This window comes from Numenius arquata, chromosome 10, assembly GCF_964106895.1.
Source record: "Numenius arquata chromosome 10, bNumArq3.hap1.1, whole genome shotgun sequence".
Taxonomy (NCBI): domain Eukaryota; kingdom Metazoa; phylum Chordata; class Aves; order Charadriiformes; family Scolopacidae; genus Numenius; species Numenius arquata.
This window is the reverse complement of record NC_133585.1, coordinates 26,706,260-26,728,488: the sequence shown is the minus strand read 5'-3', so window position 1 is coordinate 26,728,488 and position 22,229 is coordinate 26,706,260. Positions and strand designations below refer to the sequence as shown.

Here is a 22,229-nt window from a genome sequence, read left to right as displayed (position 1 = left end):
TTTTTTTCTTAAGAGGCTATTATTCAAAAGGAAAGCTTTTAAAATATCAATCACAGACATAAGAAACAAACATTACATAAATCAAAAAAAAAAATCCAACAATCTTCTCTCGGATGTTCGTTGCACACGCCCCTGTGAGGGTTTTCAACACAGCCCACAGATTAAAGACGCAATTTGTCAAGCAAATAGTTCATTAAGCTAAAAGAGACAGTGAAGAGAAATTTCACCAAATGCCTTGTGGTCCCACCTGGAAGTATCTTTGCCCACTTCACCACCTGAATCATCTGCTTGCCGGCTAGGCGGTTTAAGGTGGAAAGCAGGTACTCCGCTGTGTCTGGCTTCGAACTGTCGTATCCTGCATACACGATCTCCGGTTCGATGCTTTCAAGGATCTTAACAGGAGAGGGAGTAAGTGCTGGTGAGATAGCAGACATGTGGGGGACAAGTGCAGTGTTTACGGAGGGCTCGGTCACGGGCGCAATGTACGTCGTCCCTTCCTCAGGGCTCTGGGGTGGCGGCTGTTGCCGCTGCTGTGGCTGCTCCTCGTGCATCCCTTTCAATTTCCCCAACTTTTTGGACTTCCGGGCTGTAAAGATGAGCAGCACAAGAACCAGGTCAGTACAGGAAGCCAGTGTGACCCCTGGCTTTAGAGAAAATGGAAGCATAAAGTTTCATCTCAAAGTTCTCAAGTGAAACAGGTGTAGGACCTTAAAAAATACTTCACTGCCTGCAGCATTGTTACACTGGGAAAAGCACCAAAAGACACATATGAGCTCATTTTCATTGCTTTACTGGATATTTTTACAGGTGACAGAATGTCCAGTACCTGTGTCCATACAGACATGCATAAAACATCCTAGTTACGGTGGTCGGTGCCCATTAAACATTTTCAGAAGTCTATTTGTTTTGTAGCTTAAATGAATCACCACCTACAAGTCTGCAATTCATATTCCCCATTGCATTCGGTCATCAAAAGAAATCTCCCTGGCAGTGCCTAAAATTATCAAACCCGGAGCCCTCCTAGGCTTTTGAGTCCCGCGCCTGGCTGCGCCTCAACTTGAAATGCCGTCAATCCATTTTGAACAGCCTAAGCTAGTCAAATCCCTTTGCTTTTACTGCTTTGATACTTCTGTGAGAGCTTCGTCCTCTTGAGTAGTTCTGAAAGAACGCTAAAAATATGTACCCAGTTAAAGAAAACCACTGAGCCTCGTGTAACACCTTTCTCACCGCTATCAACATTTCTTTAATGATTTGCCTTCCCCCTTTTTTTTTTTCCCCTTTTCTTTTTTCTTTAATGCTACCCTCCCTACTTTTCTTTACTAACTATTTTTAGAAGACAGAACGCCAGTGTGCTTCCACTCTTTACAGAGATGCCAGCCATTCTTTGTGGGTTGCCTTCCCAGCTTTGCCATGTGAAGCACAGATAAGTAAGTGGGCAGAAAGCCCTGCTCCCACTCCAGCAAAATGATCCTGTAGCATGAGGAAAGAATGGGAAGTAAAGAGCAAGACAACTGAGTTAAAAAAAACAACACACTCAAGAAAATAAACCAGAACTCCATCACTCCTCTTTTCTCGATAGAAAAACATAACTAAAATAATCTTTAAATCAATAAATAATGAACTGAATTTGTTTGCAGCTCTTTCAGAGTAAATTCTTTCAAATGCAGTCTTTCTTGTCTATCTCTACACAGCTTAAACCCTTGTCTGGACTTTTATCTTCCTGTCTCTTGATTATTGCAACATCCCTTTTACTGGCATCAGTAAATACAAGTCTATCTCATTCCTACGTAGAATACTACTGCAAACACCCTTCTTGGTCCGTGCCCTGTCCCAAGTCTAGCTCCTTGAGTATTTTCCCCTGTCATCAATTCCCCTCACTATCTTTCCTTAAATATAGCGCCTTTTCTGCAGTTTCAGGATCCTTTCTGGCCAACCTCCATCTCACCCCTCCTCTCCATTATCAAAACATTCATAGAATCATAGAATGGTTAGAGTTGGAAGGGACCTTAAAGATCATCCAGTTCCAACCCCCCTGCCATGGGCAGGGACACCTCCACCAGACCAGGTTGCTCAAAGCCCCATCCAGCCTGTCCTTAAACACTTCCAGGGATGGGGAATCCACAGCTTCCCTGGGCAACCTGTTCCAGTGCCTCACCACCCTCACAGGAAAGAATTTCCTCCTAATATCTAATCTAAATCTCCCCTCTTCCAATTTAAAACCATGACCCCTTGTCCTGTCACTACACTTCCTGACAAAGAGGCCCTCTCCGGCTCTCCTGTAGGCTCCCTTCAGATATTGGAAGGCTGCTATGAGGTCTCCCCGGAGCCTTCTCTTCTCCAGGCTGAACAACCCCAGCTCTCTCAGCCTGTCTTCATAGGGGAGGTGCTCCATCTCTCTGAGCATCTTCATGGCCCTCCGCTGGACCCGTTCCACCCCATCTTCACTTCCACCCCAGCTCAGCATGCCATGCCACTGCCTCCTGGGAAGTTTTCAAAGCTTGCTCTATGTGCTTCTTCCTTCTCCTCTTATTATGGTGCAGAAAACTCCCCACAAATACCCAGAAAATTACCTCATTACTCTTCTACAAGCTCATTAACCCCCACCTTTTAAGAAAAGTCTCCTCAGCAGCAGAGCTGCTGTTGCCCTGATACCATCGCTGGTGACGGCAGCCATCAGTGTTTTACTGTTTCCTTGAAATTGGGGCTGCCTGCCCAGAGCCAGCGGCTGCGGTGGAGCTCGTAGCGCCTGGCGAGGCAGGATACAGACGCCCAGGGTCCGGGACAACACACGCCCAAGCGCAACAATAGCCTGTTGTTTTCAACACTTCCTTGCTGGGACGGTACCTTGAACTCTGAGGAGTTGGCTCATCCCAAGATCCAACAAAAAGCCTATTTGTTCAGGTAAACACGGGACTTTGCTACAGAAAACAGCAATGTTACCACTCCTACACAAGATGTTGAAGGTGCCCAGTCAAACGGCTGCTCCTTGACTATCACCTGCTATTCATAGTAATGCACAAAATCCATTACTACTGCAGCTCGTATTGCACTGAGCAACAAGTGCAAAATCTGAACATCGGGGAACTGTCAGAGTCGGAAGGGACCTCTAGAGATCATCTAGCCCAACTCCCCATCAGTTTGGTGTCATTTCCATCACACAGTGAAAGAAGGATCAATGTTGCTCAGGAGATCTACAGAGAACTTCAGAGGTCTTTGCGTAACTTTCATCCCTTTTCCTTCACCTACAGCAGGTATGTCTGCTTTCAACAATTTCTTAAATTTCTTTATGCCTGCAAACATCCAGACCAAGTGCACTGGGTTGCATTTTTTATTAAAAGGATTAGATATGCAAATAAAAATGTGCCAGTCCAAATAAAATTTAGTTTAAAATTCTGTTGTATAAGTATCCACACATACGTAATAAAAACTTCCTAATTACCTGGAGCACTAGCACAGATTACATCGGGAAACACAAGAATCGCTGTCATTTGAGGTTATAAGGAAGAGGTGAGACAAGTATCTGTCGGGAGAAGTTTCACTGCAGCTGATTCCGTCTCAAGAGAGAGGACATCGGAGAAGACCCGTATAAAAGTCCCTTCCGATCCTGTTTCTTACTTTTCTATTACGAAACTCTTAAAAACGCTCATCCAAACAGCGAAGCACAACTGAAGGATTTTTCATCCTCCAGTGCATCAAGTTACACGGATGCTGACATCCATTCTTCAGGAGGTAATTTCCATTCCTAGTACCCAAAAAGCCATTTTACAACGCAGCAGCTGATCAGACATTTTGTTAAACAAGCTTTTTCCTCACTCTGCGAAATATAACAGAGGGAGTTACAGGCAAAGCAGACAACTCTGAGAAATTTAATTCTGAAAAGTAAGTGAAAATATTGTCGTCCCCCATTTGGTGCAGTTGCACCTGGATGACGACATCCTGGTGAAATCACTGTGAGCATTAGTTTCCGTTTATCTTAGAAAGGCAAAGCTGAACTTACACATTCTTCAATAAAATAAATGCCAAAAGCAAAGCAAGGATGGCCAAGTTCAGCAGAATACCTGATGACGAGTTAGCAGAGCTACAGGCCACTGAAAAGAGAGTTTAGAAATAAGCCCAAAGGAGTGGATAGGGATTAGTGTTTGCTGCTGTTATTCATTAGGTTTTATCAGCCACTATTTTTTTTCTTTTATCAAAACAGGACTAAAAATAAAGAACTTTACATATCTTTCACGTTTGCAGAGCCAAAAAGAATGCACTCTCGCCATAACTGCACCAGAATAAGAAACGTATTGGTTTACCAACTCCATCAAGTATCTAGCAACACAGATCACTGATTACATATTAAAACATAATTTTGGATGTTCTATTCTGTAAGATTTTTTCATTAAAAGGAAATAACATTCTTCCATGTATAATACTGGCATAAAAACGTGTTTTAGTTTCATTTTCTTCCATTATAATCCCTTTAAAATGAAGCTGAGAAAAACATTACTGCTTGACAGTCATGTTTACAGTGAAGAAAACTGTATTTTTCATTTGGCTTCAAGCCAGCGCTGTAGCTCAACTGGTTTGGTAACTCCCACAGAAACTAACAACTAAAGATTAAATACAAACCCTGAGCAGTACATACTCCGAGTCGGTCTTTTGAAGCTGTTTTTCACATTTGCTCTCTAACTGCAATACCAACTACAAAACCCAAAAAAGCCACTGCTGAATCGGTGGGTAAAAGCCTTGCTCATCAGCACTGCCACGCGGAAAACGCTCCAGAAGTCACAGGTTCTCCACCCAGGCCAAAGGATGGGGTACACATGGGGCATTTCATGTGGCAAAGCTGAAGCCTGAAGTGTGCCCAGGTGGCCAAGAAGGCCACCAGCATCCTGGCTTGTATCAGGAACAGCGTGGTGAGTAGGACTCGGGAGGTGATGGTCCCCCTGTACTGGGCACTGGTGAGGCCCCACCTCGAGGGCTGTGTCCAGTTTTGGGCCCCTCACCACAAAAAAGACATGGAGGTGCTGGAGCGGGTCCAGAGAAGGGCAACGGAGCTGGTGAGAGGTCTGGAGAACAAGTCTTATGAGGAGAGGCTGAGGGAGCTGGGGGTGTTCAGCCTGGAGAAAAGGAGGCTGAGGGGAGACCTTTTCGCTCTCTACAACTCCCTGAAAGGAGGGTGTAGCCAGGGGCGGTTGGTCTCTTCTTCCAAGTCACAGGCGATAGGACAAGAGGAAATGGCCTCAAGTTGTGCCAGGGGAGGTTCAGATTGGATATTAGGAAAAATGTTTACACGGAAAGGGTTATTAAGCCTTGGAATGCGCTGCCCAGGGAAGGGGTTGAGGCACCATTCCTGGAGGTATTTAAAAGACGGGTTGACATAGTGCTTAGAGACATGGTTTAGTAATGTGGGGTGGGGTGGGTTTTTTTGGGGTTTTTTTTGGTTTTTTTTAATCAGAGTTAGGTTGGATGGTTGGACTAGATGATCTTAAAGGTCCCTTCCAACAGAGACAATTCTATGATTCTATTTGGGGTTAGGACAAGACTTCCACCCAAATGGCTGCACAGCCGGTGACTGCATTATCCCTAAAAGCAGGACTTCTGGGCCCTCCTATTCAGTGTTGTTGCAGCCAGGATATTGTATCATAATCCTTGTATTTTTAAACAGAACAACAGCTGAAGAAAAACCATAGTGAAAGACACACTGCAGATATACCTGAGGTTAACACCTGAAATATCTGACACAACTTTTCTTGACTAAGTATTTTAGAAACTCTCGCACGTTGCAATAACAATAATGAAAAACAAGGTGAAGTATCTGAAAAGTCATATAAAGTTGGACTTTAAAAAGACAAGTCCACAGACCTCTGCCACTCTAACAATAAATTACGGTATAACAGAGGAGTAAGTAAGCTACAAGGTCTGACCACAAATCGTAGTCCCTGTTCCTCTGGAAGTGATAGGCAAAGTTTTACCTGGATTTAATATGAGCAGGCCTGTGTCCAATGTTCAAAGAAAAGGCTGCAAATTCTGCAAAACCACACATTGTTCCATATGCTTGGAAGACTTCAAAGAAAGCAGCCTGCAAACACCAGCTTGCTTGTTTATCGCCCTCAATACCAGTCCCACCTGCCTAGAAAGGAAGGATGGAATTGCTGCAGAGGCACTGACGAAGGCTGAGATGCCATATTAAAACCAGTTTAACACAGCCTTGATCTAGCAAAAAGATGGGACTTGATCATTTGAAAACATCTATTGGCAGGAGACGGGGGAGAACTCATATTTGGACAACTGCTTCCTTAGTACTGAGCCTTCATCTGTAAGACTCCTGTCACAAAGCCGACACAGGGAGACCCGAGATTTCAGGATCATGACTTTTCATGCCATCTGTAAAACACCGAATAGGCTTCTGGTTATCTGCAACAGTGAATGCTACTCTAGGTCAGATAACAGGACATTAACTGGATGTGATCCTATTGTAAATTGTTTTCTGAACACAAATTTATGTGAATATCAGCTACAAATCTATGGCATTCCCAATTTTTAAAGGTTAAGTTTGAGGTTTTAGGGTAGTTACAAGACAGGTAAGCTACTATATGCTCTTTTTAAAAATACCACAGTAAACTTGCGCATCCTATACAAGTTGGGTCTAAAGGGAACTAATCTATATTCCCTTTGTCCCCAGGGAGTATACAAAAATTAAGTTAAGGACTCCATACAGCCACACATCTGATAACTATTTTTCATAGGCTCAAAATTAATATTTTTCATCAGCATTATTGTTAAAAGAATGGGATCTGAAAAAGCCAAAGAACAAAATGCTATCAATAGTAGATAAAAGAACCCATAAATATTATGATTTAGCTCAGCAGTTTTGTAACAGAGTAGTATCTTGTTTGCAGAATTGTTATCAGTGTTTAAATTTAGCAAATGAACAATCTAAAATGCTCTGCAAATTCATATTGGCATCCAGTGCTCTAACGCAAAATCTGAAATTTAGAAAATTATCTATAGTTTTACACAGAGCGAATTACAAGACTTGCAGTGATAATCCCGTGGAATCGCGTCTTTTTGAAAAAAAGATGGTATAAGGGTTTGTCTTGCAGCCTATCAAAAACCAATTATTACGTGCATAGCTAAAGATATGATACAGATGAGCTTTATTTATCACATATGTAAAGCTCCACCAGAGCCAGGACCAAACTGATCCTGACCCAACAGATCTTTACTCCACCCATGTTGCAGAACATATTTGAATCAGTAAGTGATATCAAAAGCCCATGATAAGAACATATACCAATTCTAGTGTAAAGCAGAGAACATCAGCGGAAGGGGACATCAAAATGGACACAGCACAGAACACAGAAAGCGATGGAGGTTTAAAAAAGAGGTAAAAGAGAAGAAGAGAAAGCGGTAATTTGAGTAAATACATGTAAAAGATGGAAGGGAAAAAAATAATCCTGGTATAAACTTCAAACAAGATATAATTTGGGATTATTTCAAAGTATGTACAGTACTACCAGTGATCTACGCAGTCTGAGGGTAGACAATATGCTGCAAAACAAACACACTCCGACCACCGTTACCTGTGCTGGTTCTGTATGCCATACCAGTGTACACCTGCCTTTCAAACACTTGAGCTCCTCCATCCTCACTGCTTGAGCTCTTCCATCCTCACTGCTCGAGCTCGACACCTGAGATACAACCACCACCTCCTTCCCAAGGTCAACAGCTCTCAGCTTTCTCCCTTCCACCCCACGCCAAATGCTTGAGGGCTTTCCCCGCACACCCCTCTACTGCCGCCTGCCTCTGCTCTCCAAAAGCCACCTACGGCCCCCCACTGCACCAGAGCCACCAAAGGATCAAGCTGCCAATTCTCCCCTTGAGGCAGCTCTACCAGGCTTTGGGTAGACTCTTCTCTTAGCCTTCACCAAGCATACACACTTTGTCGCTTGCTTCCACCATTGTATGGATAAATGCTCCATCAAAATGCCACTTTTTCCTCCTCTGAATCTTTTCATCACGTTTGCCTGGTGCCTTTGCCTCACTTACTTCAGTGAGCTGACATCTGTTCTCATTAGCTATTTTACTGCTACCACAAATAGTGTTTCCCTTCCCCCAAATCTGTTGTATCTTGACATATATGAAAATTTTGAGCTATCTTGGTACAGACATTTTTTCACTTAAGTGTCTAGCACAATGGCTATGAGATTTTGCTGAGAAATTTCTAGATAATAACACAGACATTTTATATATATACACACACATATGCACGCAAATGCATGGAATTAAAGTCAAAAGCAGTAACGTGAACAAGATCTTACAGCATCACCCCATTTGCTCTACAAAGTGCATTTAGGCATGTACCTTTTATTCTTCAGGAAAAAAAAAAAAGAAAGGAACAACCAAGACAGGACCCTAAAGTTTCCATAAACCCACTACCCACTCTGGGAAGCAAACCACTGCTTTTCAGGTAGAGCAGCAGTAGATGGAGAACCTCAAAAAGTGACCCATGAGTAAGAGGAAGGGTCACGTACAAAGCCGGGAGACACACCGACGAGTGGATGAGTCACTGGTTTGACTGGACAGACTCAGGAGGGGAAGGAAATGAAGAGCAACTACTGAAGCAAGGGACAAGTTGCACAGGAACTTAAAAGGAGAGCACAAGATTATCATGTAAGACACACCACCAAAAGGACTTTGTTCTTGCAAAGCAGTGGCCTTTCAAGGGTGATTTCTGCAGTGGCATTTGGGATATGCCGAAGAGACCAAGTAGTTTGTCTAAATATACAAAGAAAAGCTGGTGAGGAAGAAAATAAAGGTCTGGCCTTCACATAGCAAAATAAATTTTAAAATCTGTTCCTGACAGCTGTGACCCAAAGGAGACAGAGAGTGATAGAAAATGGTATCACAAGCCATGAGCCTGAGGAATCAGTATAGTTTAATTAACAAAGCAATGAAAATTTCCTAATTTCTTATCCCCCACCAGCAGAAGCAAGCTTTTACTGGGGAATAAGTGCAGAGCCAATGATTGAATTCAGTAGAATGAAACGGTAGGCATAACTGAAATAATGACATAGTTTGGCATTGCCAACATCATTCACAACTGCTTACTAATTAATAACTAACGCTTTAATCTGACAGGATTGGACATCTTAAAGACAAGGAATAAACGTGCATGAAGTCTGATCTGTGGGTATGTCACATTTCACTTGCCTTCAGTCAGACCCTGCAAAGATTCAAGCACATCCATAAATGTTATTCTTGTTCTTGGTTCACATTCTGTACACCAAAAAGGGAGGTACAGCACAAATGAAAGAAAAAGCTTCTAATGCACATTTTAATCTACATAAATGTACGCTATTTTCATTGGGTTCATTTAAACATACTGGTTCTTTGTTCAAGTTAAATTTAAACTACTAATAAAAACTGACTGTAACTAGGTAAATATTTCCCGCTTATTACTTTGCTTACTTATACACCAATTTCAGAAGTGTTGGCATTTTGCTTTGTTTGGAACAGATTCTAATAAACAATGAAGTGCAATGCTGCTCCAGTACAGCATTGTAAAGCACAGAAAGAACGTATGTGAAGCAGTTTATCCTCTTGCTTTGAGCAGGATCAGCTATACTTTGCCCAAACCAGTACGTTATTAATCTCCAGTAAAGGGAATTCTGTAATATCCTCCACATTCTTCCAACATCTAACCATTCATTCTTCCTCCAACATCTATTACATTGCATCATTTTTTCTGCAGTAAAGTTGATTTCCCTTTATCATTCCCCCAGCGGCCATAAAGAACAACTTATCATTCCTGTCCCCTCTTTTACACCACTTTTTGTATCGAAAGACTGCTATCATGGTCTTCTTACTATGTTTCTCTCTTCTACACCAAAATAAATTGTGTTTCTTCAACTCTTCCTTATAGATTTATGTTCTTTTTTCTAAGCTTCTTATTATCCTTGTTTTTCCTCGGGCGGCCTCTAGTCTGTACACACCTTTCTTCAGGCACACGATACAAAATTTCAGGAAGATTCAGTTTAGATATTAAGGAACCCTTTTTAAATGGAAAGGTCTGCGAAAAACTGGAATAGGTTATCAAGGGACACAGCAGAGACTCCCACACTGGAGATCTTCAAAAAGAGACGAGACACGTCCATCGGGAAGGACACAGGTACCTGCTAATCCTCCCAAGTGGCACAGGAACGTAGGTGACAATTTCCTAAGGTTGCCCCATCCCCACCACCCTGACCAGCCCTGCTGAAAACCGGGCGCAATCACCAAGCCCTCAACTTGCCAGCTCTGACAAGAACAGAATAATGCCTTAGTATCAAACCAGACTTGCCTATTTTTCCAACAATTTTACATCGCCGACTCTAAATTTAACCATACAATCATCACGGAACCGTGCTTTTTTCTTCCCTGCAGTCTCTAAACAGCTGCTCTCAGGTATTTAATTCTTGCACACCTCAACTTGAACTCCTCAACACACCCCTCTGCACTACCCTGAAAATGCTATCGTGTTGGTTTCAGACACTAGAAGTGAAGATGCTTTTGAATTCTGATTCTGGCCACAGAGAATTTCCAAATCTGTACATTTACGCATTTACTCTTTACTTTGCTATGCAAGTAATTGGTAAAATTGTAGACCCAGAATTGACCCTCAAGAGGACTCTGCTTCAGACGCCCTTCCAGTGTGACAGCAAACCACTCACAGCTACTTTTGGAGAATGCTATTTTAAGTAATTACATACCCAGTTAATGAGAAATCTTACCATATTTTCATGAGAATTCTGCATTTCCTTCTGATTATACTTAGGGCTAGAGATACTGAGCAGTGAAATACAAACACCTACAGGGAGGTGGCACCTCACGACAGCACTTGTGCACATCTCACGGAACAGACACGGTTCCTCTGTAGTGCACGGGCTTTTGCACACAGGATGCAGGACTGCAGACCCATAGCCAGGGAGATCTGCTCACAGGGATGGGTCTTTGTAGCACAGATAAAAGAAGCAGCCTTGCAAAGATGGCACAGAAGCCATCACATTAAAACTAAGGTGAAAGCTGAAAGCCCAGATCAAATCTTGCATATTTTGAGGTCTGACTCAAACGCTGAAGCTCAGGTTACCTACTTGTCTGATGAGTGGGACAGTGATGTCCACAGCAATCAAGAAGGGAGGGGTTGGTTCCTCCACAGTGGGGAGGGTTTGGGCAAGAGACAGAGGGAATTAATCCCTGTTTTAGCGGCGCCGAGCTACAGGCTATGCATTCATGAAGAGAGAGCGGACAAAAGTGACAAAAGAAAGCCGAGTTCCAAAGTGCATTTTACAGGAATATTTAGGTTGTCAGGGAAAATGTCTAACACATTTGCTTGTTTCTCAGCAATCCTCAAAGTGATAATTAATTGAAAAATAACAGTTTCATAGGGGTACTCCTCCCTGTGTGGGAACAACTTTTACCAAATGCCAATTAGTGGTTTCCTGTTAAAATCAAATCAAGCTGTTTTTGATAATGCTTTTTAATGAGAAATGGCTAAAGAATGAAAATTTCCCCCACATATATTTCATATAAAATCCCAAACTGACATAATACAGTCCCACAGCTAACATTTTTGGTATATAAAACTCCCTCTTGTACTTCTTCATTAATTTCAAAAGAAACATATTTACTAAATATTTAAATCATCCAATAAACAAAGCCTTAAAAAAAAGCTTACAAAAGAAAATTATAATGTTGATGAAAGCCAATCTTAATCAGTTCTTTTCAGATGCTCCCAAAACTCATATTTTACTGATTATTTATTCATTCTTCAAACGTATGGCAAATGATTTTTGAGCTAAGCTTTGTCTACTAAATGCATCAGTAGTTTTGACTATTCATCAAATAGATTTAAAGACTGGAAGTAAAATACCAACAACAAACGCGAAGAGTAGGTCACCTCCAATTCCAGTATTTGTCACCTGCAGCAATGAAACACCAGCAGTTTGAACCGCCAGCATTGGTAATAATTTGGTTAAAAAAAAAAAAAAAAAAAAAGTTAGGGAAACTTTGGAGAACAGATTTTGAAATCTTCCACTGTACCAGACTGAATGCTCTTGGCTATGATCACTGGTTTCTGCCTTGTGCCAAGCGACAACCTTCCTCTCAAGACACCCATTCCCGTCCAACCTTCTGCAGGCGTTGCTCGTCCAAGTCTTCTCTCTTGCTTTTATTTGGGTTGATACCCAATGCTAAGTCTGCTCCATGATTTACGCACCCTTCATCCTGATCATAACACTAAGCCATCCTGACTGCCCCCGATACAGTCCTGTAGACATTTACCGTGTGTGAAATTTCCTTTTCATATTTACGAAGAATATTCAACAAGCTTTTCAGAGGTTTTCAAAAGTGTTGATAAGCAAACTCTGCTGCAGCACCTCTCATCCTGTATCTTGAGTGCTCCTGCTTCCACTCCATGCTAAATAAAGAGTGTGCCATGCTTTAAATGTTTCATTTTTGTTCTTGCACTACTATTACTAGAACTCATCTTGGTAAGTGCTGCACTTCCCTCTGCAGTCTTTCTGGCTTACGTTGTAATGCACCCCATCCCCACTTGTATTTTTCCCAAATAACAAAAATTTGAGATACTTTGTCTCCTCACCTGCGTGATTTCCATATCCCCAATTTTCATCAACCTCAGATTTCTCTCAAATGACCTTATTCCTAATATATTCAATGCTGCTGGTCTGTCCCTCATCTTCTAGAAATCATCTACTCTGCTCCCCAGAACAGCAACGCTATCTGTGAAATACAAGCTGGCTGTTTATCTTCTGCAGTCATCTCAGCCATATTTTTCACCATCTAGTTCATGATTAGTCATTAAAAACAAAAAAGAATACAACCATGTTAATCTCCTGCTTTAGTAAATCACCCTGAACATTACTGAAACACCCTGTAAGCGATATTAACCACTTTTCCAGGGAAAATGCAACTCTGCAATATTACCCATATACATCATCCAAATCATGAAACCACGTATCTCCTTGTGACTGGCAGCGCGGCACATTTCTAAATTCTTCTGAAGTGGAAGTAGCTGCGTATGGAATGTCAGTAATGACTAAAATGGAGACATGCCTCTCTAAGAGGATGTCTAAATGACATGCCTGAACGTGCTTGGGTCCATGTGCGGACAGACTCAGGAGCCACACACAAATTGGGGGGGTTGGACGAGATGATCTCCAGAGGTTCCTCCAAACCCCATGTGATTCTGTGACTCTGTGATTCCTCAGCTCTTTCTTTCCAGTATGACAACTGCATGGTTTTGAGGGCAGGAGAGCAGCCCCACATCAGTACCTTCTCTACTCCCTACTGACAAATCCCCTTACTGTCCGTTCAGGGTAGGTTACTGGTCTTGTGAACTCAGGTTCTACAATATTCCTACTCTTGCACCTTCTGCAGGGATATTTATGCAGGGAAGATGATTTCCATTACTAAAAGGTTACAGCGTTGGGGGAAATGGGAAAAATGATGGCAGAGAACCACAAAAGCACACAAATCACCAGCATCAATTTGCAGGAAGATGTGTGGTACTGGGTGGCTCCAACCGGTGCCTTCACCTTTGTTAAACACCACCTTCTTGCCTGCTGTGTATTTCTAAGGCTTAAATGTGCTCAAGGTTTCCTTCATAACCTGCTGTGGATCGTTCCTTCTACTAACATCAAACTCCAAAGCCTGCTCGTTGAGCCAGGTATCCTTGCCACTCCTCACACTTCTTTTAGCAAAACACAGATACTAAAAATGGAAAGGCATGGACTGGGAACTGGTGGGGAAAAAAAGCAGGAAATAAGTTCAAAACAAAATACAAGTTACTAAGGTAATTGTGAAGCAAAGTACATATGAGAGGACAAGGGGAAAGAGCAACAGATTCACGTGCTGAGGCACAATCTGCGATGGAATAAATTTTTCTTGTGACATTACTAGAGTAAACCACAGCTCCAGAGTCAATTTAAAACCTGTGAAGTGCCAAAGTAGCAATCAAAAAAGCAACACAATGTCAGAAGAAAGAACACATGACTTGCATAGTCTTAGCATCATTGCTTCTTCAAAACATACTGTCGCACAGAGGGGGGAGATACAGAAAAGCTCATTCAATGAAGACCCTTGACCTCAAAATATAAGAAGTCTTTCATACATGGAAGTAACATTTTCACATTTTTTTTCTTTTGCACACAATTTATCTAGCTAAAGTCCACTTACCTACTATGAATGTTTGGTATTGTGTTTTGTGGTTTTTTTGTTTTGGTTTGGTTCTTTTGTTGGTTGGACTTGATGATCTCAAAGGTCCCTTCCAAACAAGAAGATTCTGTGATTCTGTGAATCACAGTCTGGAAGAGACCTGGGACAGTCGCATGATCCATCCTCTTGCTCAGACCAGAGCCAACTGTACCCTCGTCACTTCTGACCAACATTTGTCTTATCTGATCTTAAAGACGCTCAATGACAGACATCTTGCCCACAGACCACCTATTCGAGTGCTCCCTTGGCCTTACAGTAACAGCTACTTTTCCATTTCCTCACTTGCATCTTCCTTGCTGCTCATTACTTCTTCTGCTTTTCACAGACATGGAAAGCAGATCATCTCCTTTTTCTCTTTACCAACACTTGTTGCTAAAGCAACACTTGCTGCCTTTCCCTCCAGCCTTTTTTTTGGATTAAACGATACCAAGTAATTCAATCTGTCCCCACCAGTCAACTTTCCAAGACTGCTGATCACTCTTCATTGCTCTACTCCAGGCTCTTCCAAATTGGTCTGCAGCACACTTGCAGGCAACTAACGAGGGTTTTAAAGCAAAAACCACTGTTCAGCATAGCGAGCCCACCATACTTTGGCCAAGGTCGTGTTAGGCATGGCAACCTAAATCTTCATGCCCTCTTACTCAGGTGGAAACTCTCTGAAGCAACGGCTCAGCGGAAGCTAAAAGGACAAGTTCCTCCTTCTCCTACAGCTTCTTGCAGTGATGGGGAAGTGAGTAATGGAAAGACACCACCACAGACCACAGCGGGAGGTTTCAGAAGGGCTCTGGCAGTAACCAGCAGCTCTGGAAAGAGGAATGGGGGGCACAGGCATGCTCTCATAGCAGAGACTACACTTCTACTGTGGGGAAGAGTAAAAAGCATATGGACTTAAGAGCACTGCGGAAGGAAGCATGATATTTTGGTCAGTCAGGAAAAAACAAAACATCACCAAAAGCTGTGTGTAAGAAATTTCGGAAACACTGAAGCACTCTGGTCTGCTCCTGCATGATGAGACAAAGCAATGAACACGAGGTATTACAGGCTTACTTGCTTTTATGCATCTGTACGAGCAAAAAAGATATACAGCAATTCATTTCAGGGTCCTGGGGAAAATAAGGTTGTTATACTTAAATGTCCTACAAGACGGAGAAGAGGTGTACCAGGGCAGAGAGGGAAAAAAGGGGGTCAGCCTTGGTCCTGGCGAATCAAGAGCCCACAAAAGTCATCTACGTTGGGAGCATCCTGGAGGCAAAAGCTGGAGCCCTGAAAACAGACAGAAAAGCTTAAAAGCTCATGGGCACTGCACAGGGGATCCACGCAAGCCAGCCAGCCAGCAAATGCCTGGCAGAAGGCATCCAAGCAAGAGCCACTGCTGTGCCTCAGTCCTATCACCTAACAGCAGCACAACAGTGGGGGAGTTTTTTTGTACCTCCTCTGGGAGGACCTAAACTTTCCTTTCGTAAAGCTGTGACCACCCCTCTCCATTTTGTGTTTTGAACCAAAGCAAGATAACGCGTACAGAATACGAACCGCTCGGGAAAGAGCCAGCTCTGAGCCTGTACAGTAGTGCTGTACACTGCTGGAATCAGACAAAACACTATACAGCCTGCATGCACACGGTGCTGCTGTGTGACACCAGGCAGGCTGGGACACGTACTCCCAGCAGGAGCCCAGAAAAGTTGCGGCTCCTTTGCGAGGCTGGCAACCAAGGGTGTTATGCCCTGAATGGTACCATGGAAGGTCCAGCAGATAAAGCAGGGAAGCCTGGAGTTCAGCAGAGCTGTGCCAAAAGCCTGAAAGGCTGTTCCTGGAGGAAAGACAAACGTTGCTGGCAGCTGGGAGCTCGTCAGAAGGCAGAGCTGAAGAAAAACTTGGAAAAACAAAGGAGGATTGAGAACATGAACCTGATTAGGAGTTTGACCAAGGATGTGAGCTGTGTGCTTTTCGACTACTGCAGTGCGTCTTCTTGAGCTGCCACCACATACGAAATAAAATCACCAGCAAAATGCAAAGTAGAAGGACAAGCTTTCAATACTGTTTTTTAAATCGATGCCTGAGAGATTACTCTGACATTACCAGCCCTCTTCAAAATTCTGCATTTTTAATCACCATTTCCAAATAGTTTCTTAATCGTTGTGAAAAGTGACTGTTGTGATAGTTGCCTACAGTATTCTTGAGGATGGTTCAAGTTGAAAAGTTAGAGTCACATTGAAAGCACTGCAAGAGCAGTATCTTGTAATAAGAAGATGGACACAAAAGCAGGAAAAGTTCACTGCTGAACAAATTGGTTCCTCCAAGATCCAAAAGAGTAGAACTGATTTTTTTCTTTTTCTTTTTTTTTTTTTTAAAAATATATGTTCACGAGGTGTGGGGTGGTGGTGCAGCAATAGCAGCACCTTAAGAACAACTGACCCTTACTCAGGTAGAAGGTTGTCCTCTTCTGAAGAGTCACCAACATGGACTCCATGCAGCAACATGAACTTCCCTGCTGATCCCTCTTAAGAGTACGCCCACAAGACCATTTGGGAGACCTAACCAAATCACAACACAAGGTAGCATGGTTGCCAGCTACGTCTTAAGGTTACATTACTCACTTGGGCTCAATACACTGCACATGCAAATAGAAGTAGGTAAATCAGTGCTTCACTTCTCTGCGAAGAGAAAGCACAGACTTTAACACAATCTCGTAACTTGATGGATTTCTAACACAAATGTTTCCAGAAAATTGTCACACCTTGAAGAATATGAATGTTCTTTGAAACTACAGTAATGATAAACTAGACACTGGTAGGTACCACAACTAAGCTGTCCAGCTAACATGCGAGAAAAATTGACACCATGAGGTTTTGCTTCACAAAACCCAAAATAACTTTAATATACTGCTGTATATCGGTAAAAGTCTCTTTGAAGAACTGACGCAAACCCAGCTGAACGTTCAAGTTGAAGAAAAAATCACTATATTCCCTCAGAAGAAAATGCCACATAATAAATGCAAATAAAAATGCAGTTAAAGTTAACGGGCATTTCAAAATAATTTGCAGTTAAAGTTTAAATGAAAGATAAAAGTTAACCACACATGTACCCAAGACTGCTTTAGTTTCTTACACACAGGGATTTTTTTTTTCCTTTCAAATTTATGAAACCTTTGTTTGTATAAAGCTGGTAGAAATTCTTTAAGAAAACCAAGAGTATACATTTTTGCTATATTTAAGTTTGTCTTAGTTTTGAGTTTTCTAATACTCGTTTTTTCCTCTTTTCTCCCTATTGCTTTCTTTTTCTCGAAAAGATAGGAGCATTGATAATATAAACCACATAAGCTGCAGTAACTGAAAATAATACCGCAGTTTCGAATCCCTACTAGTATGAGTTATTAAACAGAAAATGGAAAGCTGGGCAAAAAGGTGAAGTACTGTATCTTATTACTGATTCTCTCATTTAATCTATTTTTCAGATTATTGAAATATTTTAATGTATAAAAACCAAGAATATCTGCAAGTGAAGACTATAAATCACATGCAGCATCTTGTGCATGAAGTGTCTTACACATGTAAATGTATGCAAACCCAAGACTCAAATTTCACAGGCAGTCTCTGCAGACAGAGCGATGAACTATGTAATTTGCAAGGTGAAATCTATTTTCTTTCCCTTCGATATCCAAAGGGTACTCCAGCAGGCTGCTTCTCACTGTTGTGGGAGACCAGTACCAGTAAGTCTCAGCAGTGTTTTATACGGGAGCTGAGGCAGGAAAAGGATTGCAGTCCTACGTGGCATAGACCTCTCAACACTTTTGTGTCCCCTAAGCATGTATGGCACATGACATGGCCAGAGAAGAAGAAGAAGAAGATCTTCTCAAGAAGATCCTTCTAGAGACACGGTTAAATGACAGTTATCAGAGTTAGGTTGATGGTTGGACTAGATGATCTTAAAGGTCCCTTCCAACCTAGACAATTCTATGATTCACTGATCCCTCAGCAGAAGGAGGAGGGACGCCTGGTCACTAGGTCACATCAGAGGGGCAAGGACTAACCTGCCAACAGAAGGCGGGGTAGGGTGGGGTGGGTGTGGGTCCCCTCAAGTCACACCATATGAAACATTTCCCTTCTCCAGGCTTCAGCACAGAGCAGGGCACACAGCAGGAGTGAAACCGGGCGGCTCTGCACCACCCTGGCTGCCATGCATCATCCCAGGCGCTGCTGCAAGCCACCAGCTGCTTTGCTGGATGCAGCTGGTGGTGGCATAAGAAACCATGCTGAGCACCAGTGTGGGAGACTGGGGGAGTCTCACTGTGACCACTACTCCACTGCCGTGGGGACAGACACGACTATGGAACAGCAGCATGAGGTGGGAGTCAAATGAAAATGTCTCGTGTGGAAGCGAGAGACTCGACAAATCTGATCACAGCGTATGCTGGAAGAAACTTCACAAATCATGAAGTCATTCTGGTCCATAATTAACTGAAAATTAATTACAGAATCTTGAAAAGAGCATAAACCAAAAATGGGCCAGCATACCTTCATAGTGCAGTTGCTCACTCTGAATCTCTTCCAATAATTAAGTCTAGCATATGGCACTGGAGTTTAAAAAAAAAACACAACACCAAAACAACAAACAAACTATGATTCCCCAAAAAGTTTTGGAGTCCTACTCGCCAAAGGGATATGTCTGTCTGCAGTGCACACACATACTTCCTAGAAATAAGCCGGATAAATTAACACGGTACTGGGCAACTTCAGCTTTGCAGAAATTACAGGTTGTGGATGCTTCTTATAAAGCCAAAACAAAAATTGAGAAAAGAACATAATTAGGTAAATTATTTGCTGACTTGATGAGTAATTTTCTAAAGATTATTAGTGGATATAAAAGCTTGGAAAATACTCCTGTTTTTCAACAAACAAAAAGAGGAGGTAAACAATAAAACTGCCAAATTATTTTGGTTGAGCATTCATGAAAAGGTGTATTTTGTATCACTGAATTACACATATTTTTTAAAAGGTGCTTAAAGCATGGCATGCTGCCACACATCAAAACATTTATTTAGAAAAAAAAAAAATGTTAGCATACTGGGAAGTAGAAGATATGCCATCAAAACAAACCTGTAACACTTTGACACAGTAAACAGAAGAAATAACATTTTAAAAGTGTTCTTTAAAAAAAGAAAGAATATAAGCAAAAGAAAAGAAAAAAAGCACCAAAGAAAAAAGGTCAGTAGATTAACTGGGGATTGTGCAAAAACGTACTGCAGGAAACATGGAAACTCTTTCTGATTTCCAGTTTTCCACTACAGCAAGTAATATCTTCAGTAATAGTAGGAAGACAATCACAAACTTTCAAATGACAAAATGGGCTTTATAGCCCATTTTTTTTTACTGTTGCAGCAACTGGGAGGAGCTGGGTGGCAGCCTGGGGTCTTTCACCCCCATCTGTAGACTGCAAAGGAGAGTCAACTTCTTTTCCAGCCCATGGGAGACAGTACCTTGCTCCCTAAGGCAACATTTTTCCTAGATCAACTGGAGGTTGCTTTGTTGGGTTTTTTTTTGTATTTTTATTTTTTGTAAATGAGGGGTTAAAGCATTATAATTATGTACAAGTGGAAAAGAAATGTCCATGGCTTCAGCAACTTGCCTACATTACAGCCCTGAGCCATGCTTACGACCCTTTTCATGTATCATCTTACTCTGTTTCTCCCAAACCAAACACATAGGCATCTCTGATACAGTTTGTGGGGTTTTTTTTGTGTGTGTTTATCTTTGCTTCCATTTGGAGGGTGAGAGCTTAAATTAGATCTACTGCACAAAGAGCACAGCACTGTGCAGTGTGACTCAGCTATAGAGAGTACTATGCTGCAAATAGGACTTAAACTAAATTGCATTTATAAATTTGTTTCCCTCCAGCTCCTTACTGATCACACTGCCTAACAAAATACTTGCACATTTTACCTATAAATCCATATTAGACACAGGTAAAAGTCCGTTTTTTATTGGAGTAATGCATATTCTTGGCAAAACTAGGCTGACTGAATGAAACTGTAAGCTACAATGTATCTTCATAGTAATATGAACATAGTCTACTCAAGCTAATTGTGAAAAAATGTTATTTAATACCAAACCTTGGAAATTTATATGAAGATAAATTACTATTTTCAAATAAGCATTAGTATCTCTTCCTGCCATTTCCCCCGCTTTCGTGATGATCCCCACCCTACCGGAAACCCCCTGCGATAGCAGATGGAAGTTCCCAAAATGAAGTCTGAGATGCTGCGTTGCTCCCCCATAGTTGCCCAATGCGAAGCTCGCACTCGGGGAAGAAGGATGGCTTAAGCAGCAAATGGCCTTAGGCTACCAACATTTCTTGCCAGAGCTGGGCTGGCTCGAAGGCAGAAAGGTCCGTTAGCAGAACCTGGCAGCCTCTGGGACCCTCTAAACACCGTCTCTGGGCTGCAGGAACTTTACCTCTCTCCAGCAGTCCTCCCCTCTGCCCCCAACCTGGCCTTTCTCTCCTGGACCACGCAGAAGGCACCATATTGCGCTGACATCCAGAGCCGTTCCCCAGACATCTCATTCACGGCAGTGACGGAAGGACCTTTTTAGGCCATTTTAGCTCCTTTATGTGGCATAAAGGGATCAAATCCAGAATGAGAATTTCACTTTCTACGTGAAGAAGATCATCAGAACAGCTAAACCGCAAAGCTCAACCGCACGCCAGCTGTACGCTGCAGAGGCAGACTTGGCCTTCCAGGTCACTCAATGCAGATCACTGATCACAATTTCCAGCAGACTACCAAGCTCCAACACGAGGGAAGATTTTTCAATGCATTCCCCATTTACAGCATTTTGGCTAATTAAAAAAAAAACAAAACCAAACACCCCACAAAAGCAACCCCCTCAAGCAAAGTTTATCCCCTCCCTTGTTTTTTTTTGCAGGCAGCAGTGTGGACACGTCCTTTGCAACACCCCAGGAAATGGCAGTGATGAACTCATGACACTGCAGACGGAGCCTCACATGCTTCTGTTTCCAAAGGTTATCAAGTGGGACGGCAGCCCTGTGTTTTGCTGCGGCGCTGGGCACGCACACACCCCTCTGGGGAGGCAGGCTTGCAGGAGCTCTGCTGGCACTGCGCAGGGCACGGCGACGGAGGATGCCCCACGCCAGCCACCGGGAATCATAGAATCATAGAATGGTTAGAGTTGGAAGGGACCTTAAAGATCATCTGGTTCCAACCCCCCTGCCATGGGCAGGGACACCTCCCACCAGCCCAGATTGCTCAAAGCCCCATCCAGCCTTCCAGGGATGGGGAATCCACAACTTCTCTGGGCAACCTGTTCCAGTGTCTCACCCCCCTCACAGCAAAGAATTTCCTCCTAATATCTAATCTAAATCTCCCCTCTTCCAATTTAAAACCATGACCCCTTGTCCTGTCACTACACCTGACAAAGAGGCCCTCTCCGGCTCTCCTGTAGGCTCCCTTCAGATATTGGAAGGCTGCTATGAGGTCTCCCCGGAGCCTTCTCTTCTCCAGGCTGAGGGAAAAACCTGCAGTAAAAGTTTCCAGCACTCCAGGGACCTGGGCTTCCTGTTCCACACGTGTTTTTCAGCACCATTTTTTGGGAAGAAGGAGCTACTGCCATGGAGCTCCCCTTTCATCAAACAAAGGTGCCGTTCTGCTTCCCTTGCTAGATTCAATAGCGCAGATCAAAATCAAGGGAAAGTCATCACCCCCTCAGCATGCCACGATCTGGTCCTGTTTTCCTTTGGGAAGGAAAAGCAAAGCGGCAATGCAGCATCACAAAATGGGGAAAGGAGTTTGAAAGAGATCTTAACAGGGCTACTCTCCTCCAAGAAGTAAGAAGTGGCTTGCTTGAGTATTTCTGCCAGGAGACAAGACAGAAAAAGAAGTCTGGGAGGTAGAAAAAGGTACCCAGCAGCAGACAAGATCCAAGATTTTGCATATAACCTATAAAAGACAAGCA

At 42.6% G+C, this 22,229-nt stretch overlaps 1 protein-coding gene across 3 annotated transcripts in view; it reads right to left on the bottom strand.

The window, feature by feature from the left end:
• The window catches only part of NR3C2 (nuclear receptor subfamily 3 group C member 2), a 231,359-nt gene that overhangs the window by 40,684 nt on the left and 168,446 nt on the right, over positions 1-22,229 (bottom strand). For 2 of the 3 annotated variants that reach the window (XM_074155106.1, XM_074155107.1), the window contains one exon: positions 248-586. The exons of the other annotated variant lie outside the window; for it this stretch is intronic. In XM_074155106.1, the coding sequence (XP_074011207.1) occupies positions 248-586 (339 nt within the window). The remainder of the gene's footprint in view (positions 1-247; positions 587-22,229) is intronic. 3 annotated transcript variants of the gene reach the window in all.